The sequence below is a fragment of the Centruroides sculpturatus genome, unplaced genomic scaffold, assembly GCF_000671375.1.
Source record: "Centruroides sculpturatus isolate CEXI.00-Female unplaced genomic scaffold, Cexi_2.0 scaffold2336, whole genome shotgun sequence".
Lineage (NCBI taxonomy): Eukaryota > Metazoa > Arthropoda > Arachnida > Scorpiones > Buthidae > Centruroides > Centruroides sculpturatus.
The window spans coordinates 1-16,534 of record NW_019386452.1 but is presented as its reverse complement, the minus strand read 5'-3'; the positions used below and the strand labels follow the sequence as shown (position 1 = coordinate 16,534).

Genomic DNA, 16,534 nt, shown 5'->3' with positions numbered 1-16,534 from the left:
TTAAAATTTTTTCCTACTGGCCATAATGTGATGTCATACGAAGTGTTGAGTCCAACACGGAACTCAGTTTCTGGACTTGGACTCACCTTTCACTACTCCTTGCTCTACCTCCCTCAAATAAACTGTTTATTTGATCATCCTGTAGAATAATAATGATTAATTTAATAAGATTATTAATAAAAATATATGACAACTTTAATCTTTGAAATGTATTTTACAGGAAAATACTTTTTCGAAAACAATTATTAATGCCAAAAAATTAAACTTGGAGAAAATGATGGAATCTTTAAAAATTCATCATGATCATTTAGTCATTTTAACTGCTATTCTCAGTAATAAAATTTTATCAAATCATTTTATTCCTTGTAGTAGTAATACACTTAAGTATTATAAGGTAAAAATTATTTTTTAAAAATAATTTTAAGAAATTCAATAAATTATTAAAATTCAAAATATCTTTCTATTGTCTTTCAGAGTTATAACAAGGACATTTTTACAGAATTTATTAAATTAATTGTTAATTTGCCTACTGAATTTGAAGTTTCAGAATTAGCATCAAATTTATTTAGTTTGTCTGCTCAGGGAAAACACGAATTGTTTATTAATTGGTTTAATTATTACAAAAGTTTTAAAATTAATGATAAAGAATGTTCAGAGGAATTGAAAATATCAGGTTAGTAAAAATTTAATTTTTAATAAAACAAATTTTTATTCGCTAATTGTTAAGTAAAATATCTGAATACTGTATATTTCCACAGATAAGACGACAGTTGAATCATAAAAAAAGCCCCCAAAATCCAGGGTCATCTTATAGGGCAGATACAAAAAAAAAATAATTTAAATTTATATAAATTAAAACTATTATNTAATTAACCTTAATCTTATAATAGTCACAAAATTCTGAATGGCTAACATAAGATTTTGTATATTAAAGTGAGACATTTATTTTGAAGTTATTTAGTTCTTTAGCAACCAATAATAGATTATATATAAATTGTCCTTTAAACAGTACTTATGGAAAATATATAAAATTCTAATTTACAAGTAATCTTCAATATCTCCAATGGGGAAAACTATATTCTAAACTCCAACTTAGAAAAGTTAGTTCTGAATTTATGATTAGAGAGTTAAAAATTCCTACAAACAGATGAATTTAGATTATTTATACAGTCGGTGCTCTCTTAGCTGGCTGCAGAATACTTAACCACTGTTTTAATTGGTCATTGGCTGCTTTACTACTAATTGTTGATTGTCTTTTATTAATCTCAAGAACAGAGTTAGCTATGAAAATTGAGACCAGATATAGAAAACTTAGTGGCCAGAGACACTGATGAACTACATACAAACTTCCAGTCTGAACTATTTAAAGATGATTAAAAATTGTGGCTCAGGTATATGTATATAAATATAACAAACATTGCAAAGCCCAATGAGTATATATAGAAACATCCAATGATTGCCTAAATGATCAGGCTACAATTTGCTTAATTAAATAATTAATACAAAGTAATTTGTCACTAGAGGGACAAATTACTTTGGCATTAATTATTGGCAAGTTCACCGCATGGCAAGCGGAGGTTGCGGGTTCAAGATCTGACCCAGATCAGTTCTTTTCTTCCAGATGGTTCTAAATTATTTAATAAATTATTAAAATTATAATTATTAATTTAGTTAAGAGATGGTGCCTATAATTATTAATTTAGTTAAGAGATGTTGCTTCTAGTGAGAAATTACTTTATATTAATTTATTTAATTAGCCAAATTGTAGCCTGATCATTTAGGCAATTGTTAGATGTTTCTATATTCTAGCCCAGCATTGTGATGAGATCAGGATAATTAATTGTTCGTTCAGTTTTAACATTTCACTGAAACAGTTTGTGGATTTTGTTGTGATTACTACTGCATATGATAACTGTGATGAATAGTATGAAATAAAAGTATTGTTACATGGCAAATGCAATTAAGAAAAGGGATATGGGAGAATCTGTGAGAAAATTTGCAATGAATTAGGTATTGGAAAAAGTACAGTTAATGATTAATCACAAAACAATCAATCAATAAAGGATATTTATGAAATGCTGCATTTGCAATGATGTTCAAAGTGTTATGAATCTAGAACAGTTGACCTGATCATGATCCAAACGAAAGATTGAAAATGTTCAGGATCTTCTTTTTCAGGATCTTGGATCTTGGATTCTCCATCTGGTTCTTGAGTATAGCCCACAGGTTTGATTGATTATGTTAATATTAGGGTTTAATGCTGTCCAGTCCGGTCCAGGTCATCAATGTTGTGGACCACAAACCACTGTTGTGTTTACTTCACAATTTGTGGGCATGCATTGTAATGCTGAGGAGTGTATCCTTCTGGATAGAGCAAACTCATCATCTCCAATAAACATTCATGCAAGATGTTTTGATATTGTTAAATTTGAATGGATTCTTGGGTGATTTTGAGTGGTGTGATCCTTTGAGTGCTGATGCCAACCCTATACCATGACAGTGGGTCTGTGTACTACTGTTGGTTTTTGTGACCAGGTCTGTCCACATGACATCAATTTGTTTCAGAACAGCTCAAAATAACTCTTATCATTAAACATTACCTTGCTCCAGTCTCAATTCAAATTGGCCATGGCCCAGAGCATTGTCATTTGTATTCTGTTGTTAATATGGGTATATTGAGAGGCCTCCATTTATTGATGCTGACATGATAATTTCAAGGAACACTGGGTACATATGCTCACTTTTGGATCTTCCTGTTCCTTCATCTCTGTGGCAATCTGACACAATGACCACTTTGGGTGACACAGCACCAGTTGTGCCACGTGTCATTTGTTGTTCACTGAGAGTCTGATTCCATCCTGATCCCAACGTACATTCTGGTCCACATCTATCCTTATACCACTTCAACATTCTGTATGCAGCAACACTGTGAACACCAGTTAATCTGGCCATTCATTCACATCCATTATCATGTTGTTGATAAGCATGTAGAGTGCCTTTTTTATATCTCTTCCATGGTGATAGCATTGGAGTTTAGGGGTCAAAATAGTGAGTCCAAACCTGTCACAATAACAGGGTCAATCTCAAATGAACATATAACATGCCCTCTGGTAGTGTAATGAAATTAAAAGATTTGAAATTAGCATAGATGAAATGTATAGCCTTGGTCAGAAATATCCCTGTTGCCATTTTTATTCACTTCATACCATATAATAATAATATTTATCATAAGAAAGAAAGACTACAAGTTGGGCACAATTTTATGGCACATTGCAAACAAATAGACAAATCACACAATGAACATGATGCATTTATTTGGCAATTTTTTTTTTTCTGAGGGACAAATTGCATGTCTTGAAGCTATACTGGTTTATATGTGTCTTCCATAGCAATTCCAAGAATATCTGAGGCCAGAGTACATAGTTTCCAAGGTACTTTTTTATTGTTTATTTTCTCTTCATATGGGGGTGTACAGTGCCAGTTCTTTTAAAAAATTGGAGCAAGATAATACATTTTTCTTAGATAACTAGTAAATAACATGAATGTTTTCTCCAGATTTCTTTCAAAAACTTTTTACTGTGTAATCTCCAAGTTCTGTATCAATCATTTACTTGAAGAAGCCATTTTACCATTTTCATACCACAAATTTTCTAAATATTTTGCATATGAAATTTTTAACAATTGAGTTGTTGCAATGCAGACTACTTTTTATAATATTAACTAATTCTCAATATTATAAAAAGTAATAATCTTATTTATATAAAAACATAATTTCTTAAAAATTATTTTACTTATGTAATTGCTACTGATGATATGGAGTTAATTATTTCAATATTAGATGTGTAGTGAATAGTTACTCACTACATGTCTCAAAAAATAACTGACATTAGAGCATATTAAAAATTACACCTCTCCCACTATTCCATTACTCTTGGTATCACAAATTGTGTCTAGGCTGGGTTACAGAGACCCGTTGATAACAGTTATGGGTTAAACAATAATGAAAGGTTAGTTTAGACCAGGAATCTTGTAGTCGGAGTTGGAGTCATGGAGTTTGGTGTTTAGTTGGAGTCGTCAAAAATCCGCCAACTCTGACTTCTTTTTACTTTTCTAACTTGTTATGTATATAAAATGGAAAAGTATTGGAATGGTGTCAAATTTGACACTCCAAATTTTTGGCAAATTCTCAAAATTTTTGGCAAATCTACATGTTTGGAGACTTCCTGAACCCTAAAAATGTCAAATAAAGGGGGAAAATTTCTATGTGTGTTAGTGTCTAATTTGTTCAATTTCTTTATTCTTTGTTCTGTGATATTAGCAGTGATGTCAAGAGATATTGCTGGCGCAAGGAAAAAATTTACATGGGCTTCAGGAATGATTGAAAAAAGTTGTGGAATGAAGTCTGGGTTCCTGTGAATCTCGAGCCTGGAAAATTTTACTTCATCGTCCCACTCTCTCATTGATCCTGTCCATAAGATGCTTATTAAAAATTTCTGCATAAAATGTTTCCTTGTGAGATGTTACAAAGTGTCGATTCCACGAAGCAATTTTTACCTGCCACGTCAGTGGCCAATTGTGTTTTCCTCAGAAAATGCATGCACAGAAATTCTGTAGTCTCAATAGAAGGGCAGCACAATTTTTGATATTACTGATATTGGGAGTTAATACTGAAATTTATGAAGTTAATTAATTTAACAACCCAATGCTAAGAAACTAAAATTTTAAAATTTTGATTACAAATGAAATTCATTACAGTTGATTCCAGTATTGACAATTAAACAATTTCTAACTGATTTCTAACCAACTAATAGTTTTATTTTGTATTTTTAAAAAAAAGTCATCAGAATTTTTGTCATTATTACTTTCCTGACTGTCATACAGTATAGGCCTCTAACAAAGAAAAAGAATGAAGATCAGTCAAAAATGACTTACCCAGATTTCTATTCTTTTGTATTTGGGAAACTTTGAAATGTAGAGAAGTGCAAAAATATTTGGGGACTTTTTTTATTCAAAAACCACAGATATTAAGCTTCAAACAGGGTGAACAAAATTATGTCCCACACACAGTCTAACATCTATACATACAGGAAAAAAACCTTGAATCTTTTGCATATCTTGACATTTCAAGGTATCCCAAGTCCAAAAATGTAAAAATTTGGGGGGTCATTTTTTAATCGATTGGTACACTTTCCCTCTGTTATATATAACAGCCAGAAAAGTGAAAATTATCGAATACATATTTGTACCATTGACTATGTCATTACTTAGAAGAGTGTTTTAGCTTTGGAATAAAAAAGTTTCTACATTCTATCTTTATTAGAACTCTATTTATTGAAACCTATATTCTGAGGTCACTTGATGACAGAATTCCTGGCCTATTATGGTAACAAGTCTGCCCCTGGTCAGAGTCGGATGGTAAGGCAAAGTCAGAGTTGGTAGATTTTTACATGACTTCACAGCCCTGGTTTAGATATAAAGAAAACTAGCAACTTGATGACAAGAGTTAATAAATGAATTGATGTATACAGATAGCACTTTATATAATTAGACTGTTTTGTTTTGTGTGTCTAAATGTTATATTCTGCACTTAAACACATTACAATATTATGTTTTTTCATGTGTTAAGAACCACTGTTATAGATGTATATATACACCATGCCAGGGTAAAACAATGGCTGGCTGAGTATCATAGTGAGTGTTTATAGGCCATGGTAATCTCAAGTCAGTGCCATAATAACCATGGATGGTTATTTCTAACGTATTATGCTCTGTTTATAAAACTTTTTTGTTAAAATATGAAATCTTTATCTATTCTATTTCTTCTGAGTTACCTGTATTTTGAATTTTGGATGCAGTCTGCTTTTTTGCATTTACTCTTTACTAGACATTTATTTCTAAGAAACTAATGTACTTTCTTATCAAAAAATGAACATATTGTAAATGAATAAAATGTGTCTTCATCCAGTCTACATTTGACAATTTGTAAGTTAACTTTAACTTTATTCAATCAATTCTAATGCACAGATATAGTAAAGAAGAAGAATTTTGAAATATAACTCTAAACAAGAACTTTAAAAAATTTGATTGTTAAATAATTTAAATTTTTTTGTATTTTTTAGATTATAACATAATCTCTGTTAAAGAGTGGATTTGGAACAAAAGAAATAACTATAATTATCCAGAATCAGTCAATATTTCATCTCTTGATGAATCAGTATTACCTATTGAAAGGTTATGGTTCGGAAATACTGCAGATGATATCAACAACCGTATGAAAACTTTTTTATTCTGTATGAAATGTGATACTAAATTGATATTAAATTTATCATATGTTCCTAAGCATTTAATTATTTTCTGTTGTGTTTTGAGGTAAGTTTTATTACAGTTTAGAGTAACTGATATTTTAAATTTACAGTTTTATTATCAATTTAAAAATTTTAAATTTACTTATAGATATATAATATCACATCCTAATGGACCAGTGTTATATAAAGAAGAATTTGATTGTTTTTTAGCACAAGCTGTATCACACACCTTGCTAGATTCAAGTTTTAATCATAATATTGAAGTAGGAATATAATTTTATTTTGTTATAACTAAATTGATAATATAAATTTCTTATTTTTAAATTATACATATTATATTTTAGATAACTGAACTTACTGTACGAGGTGTATTATTAGCGTCTTTTTTTATGCATGGTGTTGAACATGCAATATTTATTAATGAAATATGTGGTTTACCTATTCCTCCTGCTATGTATTATCCATTTCTTTACTTTGATGGAAAACGGTTTCAAGATAAATTATCAAAAATAAACAAAGGGAAAGATATTGTTGAACTCTGTGATGGAAATGTAAGTAAATGTGTAATATACAGTATATATATTTAATAAACTATAATATTTAAAACCTTATTAATTTAAATTTATTATTATATTTTTATTTTTAGTAGTGAAATTATTTCTTTACATTCCAACGAGTAGGGAGAGAATTGCAAAAAAATGCCTTCATTTCAGGCTATGTGTTTATCTTTCTTCAAACAATACAGTAGAGCGTCGATTATCCGAATGCTGTCAATTAAAATGTCGGTTAACCGAAAGCGTTCCAGTCGGACTGTGTCGTGCTGAATCAAACATTTTTGATACTAGATTAACTTCTAAAGTATAATTTTTTTTGTTTTTATATTTTTCAATATATTCGTTTTTTTTTGTACAAAATAAAGAAATAATTTTTAGCAATACAATAGCCACAATTATTATTATAAAAATTTTCGTTAGGCTTAACATCGACAAAAATTCAATGCAAAGCGACACAACGGAGGAAAATTTAAACATGGGATATATTAATATACTATTATTGTCATATACTAATATACTATATTAATAATGTATTTTTCGTACATAATTGGTTATCCAAAAAATCAATTTTCCGAACAACCCCAGTTCCCAATTGACTCGGATAATCGACGCTCTACTGTAATTTAAAGAGAGCTGAAGCAAAGATAATAGCTCAAAATGTATATTGCTAAGTTTCTGTTAAATAGACTTGAATAGATATAAGAATATTTTAAAGGAAAAAGAAAGAAATTTTGCATATTTACATTGATCACTGGAATGCAAAGAACAGATTTTACAACCAAAAAATTGAAAAGAAAAATACTGTGGCTTGAAATGTCAAATTTATTATTATTTTTAGCTTAATGAAGTGGCAGTCCTCGAGAAACTGAGAACAGCAATACTTGATGGATTGACTGTTCATTTTGCCTTTCCATTAGTAAAACAGACAAAAAGTCAAATGTATAAAGATGCTAAAGAGTCAAATGCTAAAGAATATGTTGAAAATAAAGAAAAATTCATACCTGCTGGTAAGAAAATACAAAATAATAATAATATGAAATGAAATATGTAAAATCTTTAATTTTTGTTTTTGAATTTATATTCGTTTCTTAATCTGGCAGTATTTATTAGCAGAAATTTTTGTTACATTTGAATTAATTTAAATATCAAATCAAACTTATTTTACAGTTTTCTTCTAAATTAAAATAATCATATGAACAATGTTTCCTCTAATTTTTTTTGTCGATGAGCGGAACATATACTTCTCTGAGCAAAAAAAATTTTCTGAGCATATATATATAAAATCTTATTTTTTTCTATAAAAATTAAAATAATTAATTATAAAGTAGATATTAAAATTCATTTAAAAACATACTTTTATACAAATTATTATCTCTTGTCAATGATTTAATGTGTTTAATCGAAATATACATAGCAATAATCATGTTTGCGACAGAGTGAGAAATAAGTAAACAACAATTCAAATCGGTGTGCATGCTCGCCTGCGCGGCACATAAATTCTAGTGTGCGACAACAATTTGACCAGTGTGCAGCCGCGCAGCTTAGAGGGAACATTGCATATGAGTAGAAACTAAAAGATAAAATTTTATAAATCTCTTATTTTGTTTGTATCAGAGACAGTTCTTGTCAACAGGGACGCCAAGTATTATCAATTTTCTAAAATAATAATAAATAATGGTAGGACAGAAGATATTTGAATATTATGTTTTTTATATATGGCAGAATTTTATATTTTTGTATAGTCATAACTTCCTTGCTAGTAAGAGGAAATTGTTTAAAAAATGTACAATAGAAAATAAAGATATAATAGTTCCATAAAGCATATAAAAACTTTTTTTCTGGTGATAATCTTGAAAATCCATTGTCTAAAGTTAGAAATTTTTCCTTTAATTGCTAGATAATCCTTATAACCTGATAAACTCTTTAAAATATTTAAATGTGTTTGTTTCCATCATTTGTGCAATACAACTGGTTCCCACTTTTAGAAGTTAATTGGTTCCTAGAAGTTACTCATAAAGCAGAAGCTAATTTTTTATACAAATAAATACATAATGCATAATTATGTTCCTGCGTATGGAATTTTAGATAGGATAATGTTGAAAAACAACAAAAATATTTAACAACAAAATTTTTTCTCTTATATTATATTTGCATTATAACAAAAATATTATTATTATATTTTTTAACATTAATTTATTTCTTTTTAAAGAAAAAAATAAACAAAATTCCCTCTTTAAATATTTTTTGTGGTTGACTACACCTATAACACTATACTTATGAAAATCAAAATCTATATATATATATATAAATGGATGTGTGTGTCCCTATATTTCACTTTTCCTCCAAAACTACACATCACACATGAATGGTGTTTGTATGTGTAGTAGCCCCAAGTCTCCATTTGTGCACTATGGTCTATGGTGGTTGTGTCTCGATAGCTATAAGGTGCGGGAGATATGGGGGCTTAAAGTGGTTGACTTCGAAGATTTTCTATTTCGATTTTAAAAATGTTCGAACCATTTTAAATTTGAATTTGTATTTGAATTTGAATTGGTTCGATTATAGAATGATTGTAAACGTTCCAGAAAATTGATCAAATTGAAAATAGTTCGTTTGACTGGACGTAAAAATTCTCTAATTAATCTGGAAACTGGGGACCTAATTGTTGCATTCTGTGAAAACGGGTAAGATCGGCTATAATGTAATTATCTTAATCTTCAATATCGTTACTTTTTGCCCAGCGAAGCGAGTCCTTGCAGCTAGATTCTAGATTACTTAGAAAAACAGTCTTTTATATATTAAAAAAAAACTATATTACTTACAAATAAAAACCCAGCGAAGCGGGTCCTTGCAGCTAGTTATATATAAAGACAGTGCTTGCAATAGTAACTTTATGGCACGGATGATGCAAACACTGTGTTTATATATAATTTTGATTTCCGTAAGTATAGTGTTATAGGTGTAGTCTAACCACAAAATACGATATGACAATTCGTTTATAATTAGTGATTAAAGCATTCATTAGGATAGGGCATTCAAGCAATTATGCCATGAATGCCATAATCACTTTGATTTTTATGCATCAGCATGCAGTTTCTCATCCGTCTGCTGATTCTTTGCTTTGCAAATTCAATTTTAATCCATTTTGTTTATATTTTTAGGATATTCTTTTAATCTTGGAGGGGAGCTTCAAGTTGCTGGTATGGTGGTTGGAAAATGGGCATCCAGCATTAAAAAAAAAGCTTACTGTCGAGGGAATCCAGTGCAAATGGATAAAAGTACCTCATTACGAAAAGTCGGAAGATGTTTTAAGTATGTTTTATTTATAAATTGAATCATAGTCATTAAAAATTTTTCTGAATAAAATTTTATATTTTAGAACAGAAAAACAAAATTATCAACAAAAAAGTACAAATTATATGTATAGAAATAAGGAAGTTGATCGTGGATTTGGCCAACTACTAGTAAGAAAAATAAATTTATACCTAATTAATATGTTTATAAGAGTTATATATTTTTTTTTATTTAACAGTAATGATATATATTATTGTAATAGAATCTACATAATCAAAGCAACAATTGAAAAACACTCTATTTGCATACAATAGTCTGCTTATTGTAGTTGATAATATTGTTATCGGTCATGTAGTGTTATTAAAAGTACATGTTTCAAGCACATATGTTAAAATACATTTATAAAACTTTGATTATTGTAATCAGAATTTATAGTCATTTTTGAACAGTCTCTTTCTGCTATCAGTCTCAGTAGGCAGCCGATAAAGTGATTAAAAAATGAATAACTTGAATATAGTTAATAACAACTATCTTTGTTTCATTTTTAATCATTTTAACACATGTTTTTAATCCCATAATGAACAAAAAGTGGAATTATAACTGCAAGCCTTATTTACTTACCCACTAAAATTATGAATTGGTAGGCTTACCAGATGTCCTGCTTTGACTGGGACTGTTCTAGTTTGATGATGTGGTTCCTGCGTCCCACCCAGTTTGGCATTTTATCCCAGTTTTTTGGTAAAATTTTAAAAGTGCCAAATATACAAGAAGTAAAAATAGTGCAGCCTTGGGTAAAATTGTGATTTGACAACTAAAATATCCCTTCTATTACACTTACTGTTGCCAATCTAAATATTTTGTATCTAGACCTAAGTACTTTTAATGTTATCTAGATATTTTCCCCCAAAATTTATAGCATGTGGCCTCATGAATTTAGATGTTTTATTTTTTCACAGAATTTTTAATAGCATATAGTTGATGAGATCTGCATGTTTTTATTTTAATTTTTTAGATATTTTGTTTCAATTAGAGTTGGCAACACTAAAACTTACACTGACACGTCATTGTTTCACATGTCCTATCTTAGTCGAGTTTGAATTGCTAGTCAGCATTTGCAATTATTTTGTACTGTGCATTAAATTAATTTAATCGCCAAAATGCCTAAAAGAAACTGTGTGTTTACCAATGAATTAAAACAGGATTATTCGTTTTTGAAAAAGTTTGCAATTGTATTGACAAAGTGAAATGTGAACTGTGCTTTTCAGAATTTTCAGTAACTTGTGGTGAGCATTCAGACATTAAAATTTCTTGAAATGTGTGAAACATAAGGAAAGGATAGTAGCAGTGGAAGGAACTTCCTCAAATATACTTGTATTTTCATATTTAAAGGTATTGATTTAAATTGCATTAAATTTTGATGCCATTAAAAATAACATAGAATTTTTAAATAAAGTTTACACTAGTGATAAATATTANTAAGGAAAGGATAGTAGCAGTGGAAGGAACTTCCTCAAATATACTTGTATTTTCATATTTAAAGGTACTGATTTAAATTGCATTAAATTTTGATGCCATTAAAAATAACATAGAATTTTTAAATAAAGTTTACACTAGTGATAAATATTAATAACTTCTTAATAATAAGGTATGTTCAGTTGAGTTGTTATTAAAAAAATTGTTTTTAACTCATTGGTTTTTGTTAACAACTTCTTTGTTTAGCCTTTTCAGTCATAGGAACTTATCATAGTAGGTTATTTTATGTTGTGAGTATTTTCTCATAATTGCCCCAGTTTGAAAAAAAAATATTATGATAAGCCTACCAATTGGTTATTGTCAGTAGTGCATTATAGCTTACACGAGGCCCATGCAAATTTGAATTAGGTGGCCCCATGCACAATGTTGACTTCAGACACTTTTCTTCGGGGAATTTTTTTAGATGGAAATATTTTCATATAAAAGATTGGTTTGGAATGTCCTGTTGTTGGAGACCCCAAGGAATTGCCCTTTTTGCCCATATTATAATGCATCACTGGTTATTGTCATCTGTATGGGCAAGTCCCAAAATGATTACAGTAAGTGGATTCTATTATGTATTTAGTTTGCTTCACACAGAGCTATACACAAAAAGAGAAATAAATGATGTTTCAATATTACTATGGTAAGAAAATTGCAGTTCATATGCAATGTGTGCGTGTTATCTTATTTGTTCATTTCTCAAAATAAATGAATAAGATGGAAACAAAGTATTTGTTAACGGGTTTTCAACCCCTCCAAATTTTAGAAATTAATAGCATTAACTTTATATTAATTAAAGCTTCTTGCACAAATTAATTTTCAGTAAAGATGTCCCATACACTATGTAGCAGAGATATCAGAGATTTATCACACTATTAGTGAGGTTATCAAAATGCCACTTCTATAGTTAGAATTCATTTTGGCCCTTAATTAAGACTCTCTTTGGCCTCTTAATTAAGACTTAATTAATATAAAATGAATAAACAGGTATCTACAGTCGTTATAAAATTATAAAAACTATTAACAGTAAGAAGGTTAACAAAGTAATTACACATTTTACAACTAAGATCAGAATGATCCAATATGCCTGTGGTAATCATAACCATAAATTGTACTGGCTGTATATTAAATTACATAGACAGTTTGAAGCTATAGAAACTTGCATAAAAATATATAATTTTTCGAGTCTTTCTTTTCCTTTTTCACAGACCAATTCAGAAGTAACAGTCAATTAGCTTAAAGAAATAAAAAATCTTCTTAAGACATCATAAATAGATTATTAAAAAATTACCACAAAGTTAAAAAATGAACAAAATGCCGATTTTTTATTAGAGGCTATGGCACTTTCACAATAAAAACAATGATAGGAAATTTTTTACAATATCTATGTCTTGTAGCATTTTTAACTGCTTCTAGCTTCTGGTGATCCTTTTGGGTAATCACAAAATACTTTGTATAAAGTCATACATTATTTTCATAAAGACAACATATCCCAAGGATTATATAGAGGCTTACAATCACAATTAAACATATGAACAACACCAATTTTTGTAAAATATCAGTATTATCTTTTGGTTGTCTATTTTTAGACAACATAAACCCTATTGTCATTTTATATGCCCAGCTGTTATGTATATATAAAAGTATTGAAATTGTGTCAAATTTGACCATTTGAGTTTTTTGTAAATCACTATGTTTGATACACCCCCTGAATCCAAAAAAAGTAAATATGGGGGAATTTCTCTCTCTCTCTCTCTCTCTCTCTCTGTGCATGTGTGTGTGTGTTGGTGTCTATTTCTTTTTTTCTTTTAATATCTCAATTGGGGTAATGATTAAGAAATGAAATTTTGAATGGTAGCTTGTGTATAAGGGGGATTAATGCTTTTAAAGTTTGGTGATTAAGGTCGAGTGGGTGGGAAGATAGAGGGGCGTAATGTAATTTGTCATATCTCGAGCGGTCAGACTTAATGAAGATTTTACTTGTTATTAACAATTACAATTTTTTTTATAAAACTGATCACTACCCTCAAAATTAAGATTTTTGCCATTTTTTAATAATTAATAATATGAAAAAGTTCGAGTGGGTGGAAGATAGAGGGGCGTAATGTAATGTGTCATATCTCGAGGGGTCGGACTTAATGAAGACTTTACTTGTTATTAACAATTACAATTTTTTTTATAAAACTGATCACTACCCTCAAAATTAAGATTTTTGCCATTTTTTAATAATTAATAATATAAAAAGTTTTTATAACAATCTTGTAACAAATTGCACCATACACATTTTTTCATTATGATTAATAATATGAGATTTTATTTCAAAAATAACATTTATTACAGTCTGGAAAATTACACAACTTGTTTGCTAGATTTTTTTAAATAAGAAGTAACTGTAATAATATAAAATTTCATTAATTTTGTAATTTCTTCAAAAACACCTTCTATATACACCTTTTAAACTAACCATACTTCACATTAAAAATTACTTTATTATGTTTGGAATTAACTGAAAAGTTTTTAAACTAATTCTTTTAGTTATTTCAGATAATTATTCAATAAGTATATTTTCATTACATTTTGTACTGTATTTCTTATTCAAGGTCCTCTAATTTAGTTGTTCTATTTACAATCTTACTTGGCTTATATACATATTAAATCTATTTATTTTTATATATATTGGAAGGCTATCTGTATAATCTGTTACCTTTGATATATTGCATTCTTTTACATACCTGTTGATGATAATTTCTTTTTTGTTTTTGTTCTAGTTAATACTATATCTAAAAAAAGTAATTTTCTTTTCATCAATTCAAATACAATATTGTTATATATATTAATAATGATAGAAAATGACAAAATCAAAATCAAAGATAATCATATACAATAAAGTAATCATCTACGTAAGGATTTCAGATATTTATGCACAGTATATTATCTATTACTGTATTTGATTGATATTTATGGTAGTTAATTTTTCCAATTTAAGACCTGTAGAGGACATAGCATTGGGTTCGTCTTTCTGTCTATGAAATTTAATTTTTGTACACAAAATAATTATGACATAATACAAACACAGCCAATCATAATAAATTCGACATAGATTAGTTCACATATTCTCTATTATACAATATGTAATTAAGGGGGTACCTAGTTTTTCATGGGGTGAAGCCATTTTATAATTCGTTAATATAACTAGACTGTTAATATTATCTAAAAACATTTTGTATTATTAATTCTGGAAGTAGAATTTATTAACGTCTGTAGTTCCTTTTTTAGATATTGTATACTTAATATAATATTTAATATCCACCAATAGTCTGAATGCAATGGGTTGTTTATGAATATGATAAGTCCGCTACATAGTGTATGAAATAACTTTACGGAGCATTAGCTTTCGTTTATTAATACATGGTTATTCATAATTTGGAGGAGCATTTTAGAAATTTTTTCCTACAACTGTTAAGACACCAACGGAAAGACAGACCGTCCAAGTTTTGTTTACAAACCTTAAGAGATGGCACACGTCGAGCGGATAGTGCAGTTCGGACCGCATCTGGCCTAGCATTTCATTGTCGATCGATTCTATGGCGGTAAGTCCTCCCAGTCTGCCACGTTGGTGGACAACGGGGGCAAAACCGATTCTTCTCAAACCCCTACAAAGAAACAGTTGCAAAGTATCAGTTCGAGAGAAGGTGGCGAGACTGCACGATTGGGTACCGGTTATTGAAACTTCCCCGAAGACCGGCACGACTCTATTGCTAACGGAAAAGTATGTTGTACAGAAGCAAGACACTACTAATTTGAGGCGGAGAGCATGTATTTTAAATGAAATAAGTGAAAAATATGATTAAAAATTACAGCCCGGCATTGTGACGATGTCATTGCTCGTTTCGAAGTAAATTTTTGTCTTTTTACTCATCCAATGTTGCCTCCAGTCTTCTTTTCGTAGTGCCCGCTTTGGGAATGGCCGGTGGGAGAATAAGGCGCAACTTTTTGAAATTACGGAATAACGGGTTCCGTTTGGTTAAAATAGTTTTAAATATTAATTTTTACTTTATAAAAGATAATTATAACTGATGCGATTAAATTGAAATTTAAGTTTTCTTTTTCCAGAAAAACAAGAGAGAGAAAAAGTTAGGAAATAATATCGCAGAAGGAATGAAAAAAATGAATTTAGGTTTGGGTAGAGGGTGTACGATGGAGACGAAAAGGTGGGTGAGGCTAAACGATAACGATAATAATAATAATAAGCATAAATATTTAATGCCGAGTTTATTTATTTTTAGTAAAGTGTTGCCCGTCGGCCAGCTGAAGGAGGACTCTGACCATTCGGACACCGAAAATAACGAAATAACCGTGGAAGAAAACGAAAGGGAAATATTTTCGGCGGAAGAGGAGAAACCGACACGAACGGAAGAAGGCGACGATGGAGATCTCATTCCTCAGTTTACCCTAAACAGTTATTTGTCTCTGAAAACCGAAAATTGAAACTATTCGACTAATGGCCCTGATGCCGTGTTAAATGTTTTCCTCTTCGTCCGTCTGTAAAACCGGCGAAAGGAGGAGGAGACCCGCCGTTTTTTAATGGGTAAAATTTACCGATTTACTAGCAAGGACCCCTCGCTCGTCGGCGGGAGCAGATATTTCCTATAAATTATAATTTCCGGAGAAACGTACGGTTTCTACGTTTCTCTCTTATTTTACGGAAAGACGACAAATGAAGTTTGTGTTGGTCCGGAAATCGCCAAAATAATTAATTTAGGAACGATTTTCACCGCTGTTATTATTTGTGTCATTTTTATTTCCATTAATTAATAAAAGTATTTTAAATAAATTGGTTTTATTATGTAAAATACGGTATTAATT

The 16,534-nt window shown here is 29.7% G+C and overlaps 1 protein-coding gene across 1 annotated transcript; it reads left to right on the top strand.

The window, feature by feature from the left end:
- The first annotated feature begins 6,123 nt into the window (after window positions 1-6,123).
- LOC111615013 (constitutive coactivator of PPAR-gamma-like protein 2) lies at window positions 6,124-16,443 on the top strand. The gene is made up of 8 exons (XM_023356389.1): window positions 6,124-6,369; window positions 6,454-6,568; window positions 6,650-6,856; window positions 7,698-7,866; window positions 10,021-10,171; window positions 10,239-10,323; window positions 15,782-15,879; window positions 15,955-16,443. Exons 1-8 carry the CDS (start codon window positions 6,272-6,274, stop codon window positions 16,154-16,156), a joined length of 1,125 nt encoding a protein of 374 aa, XP_023212157.1. The 5' UTR covers window positions 6,124-6,271; the 3' UTR covers window positions 16,157-16,443.
- The last annotated feature ends 91 nt before the right edge of the window (window positions 16,444-16,534 follow it).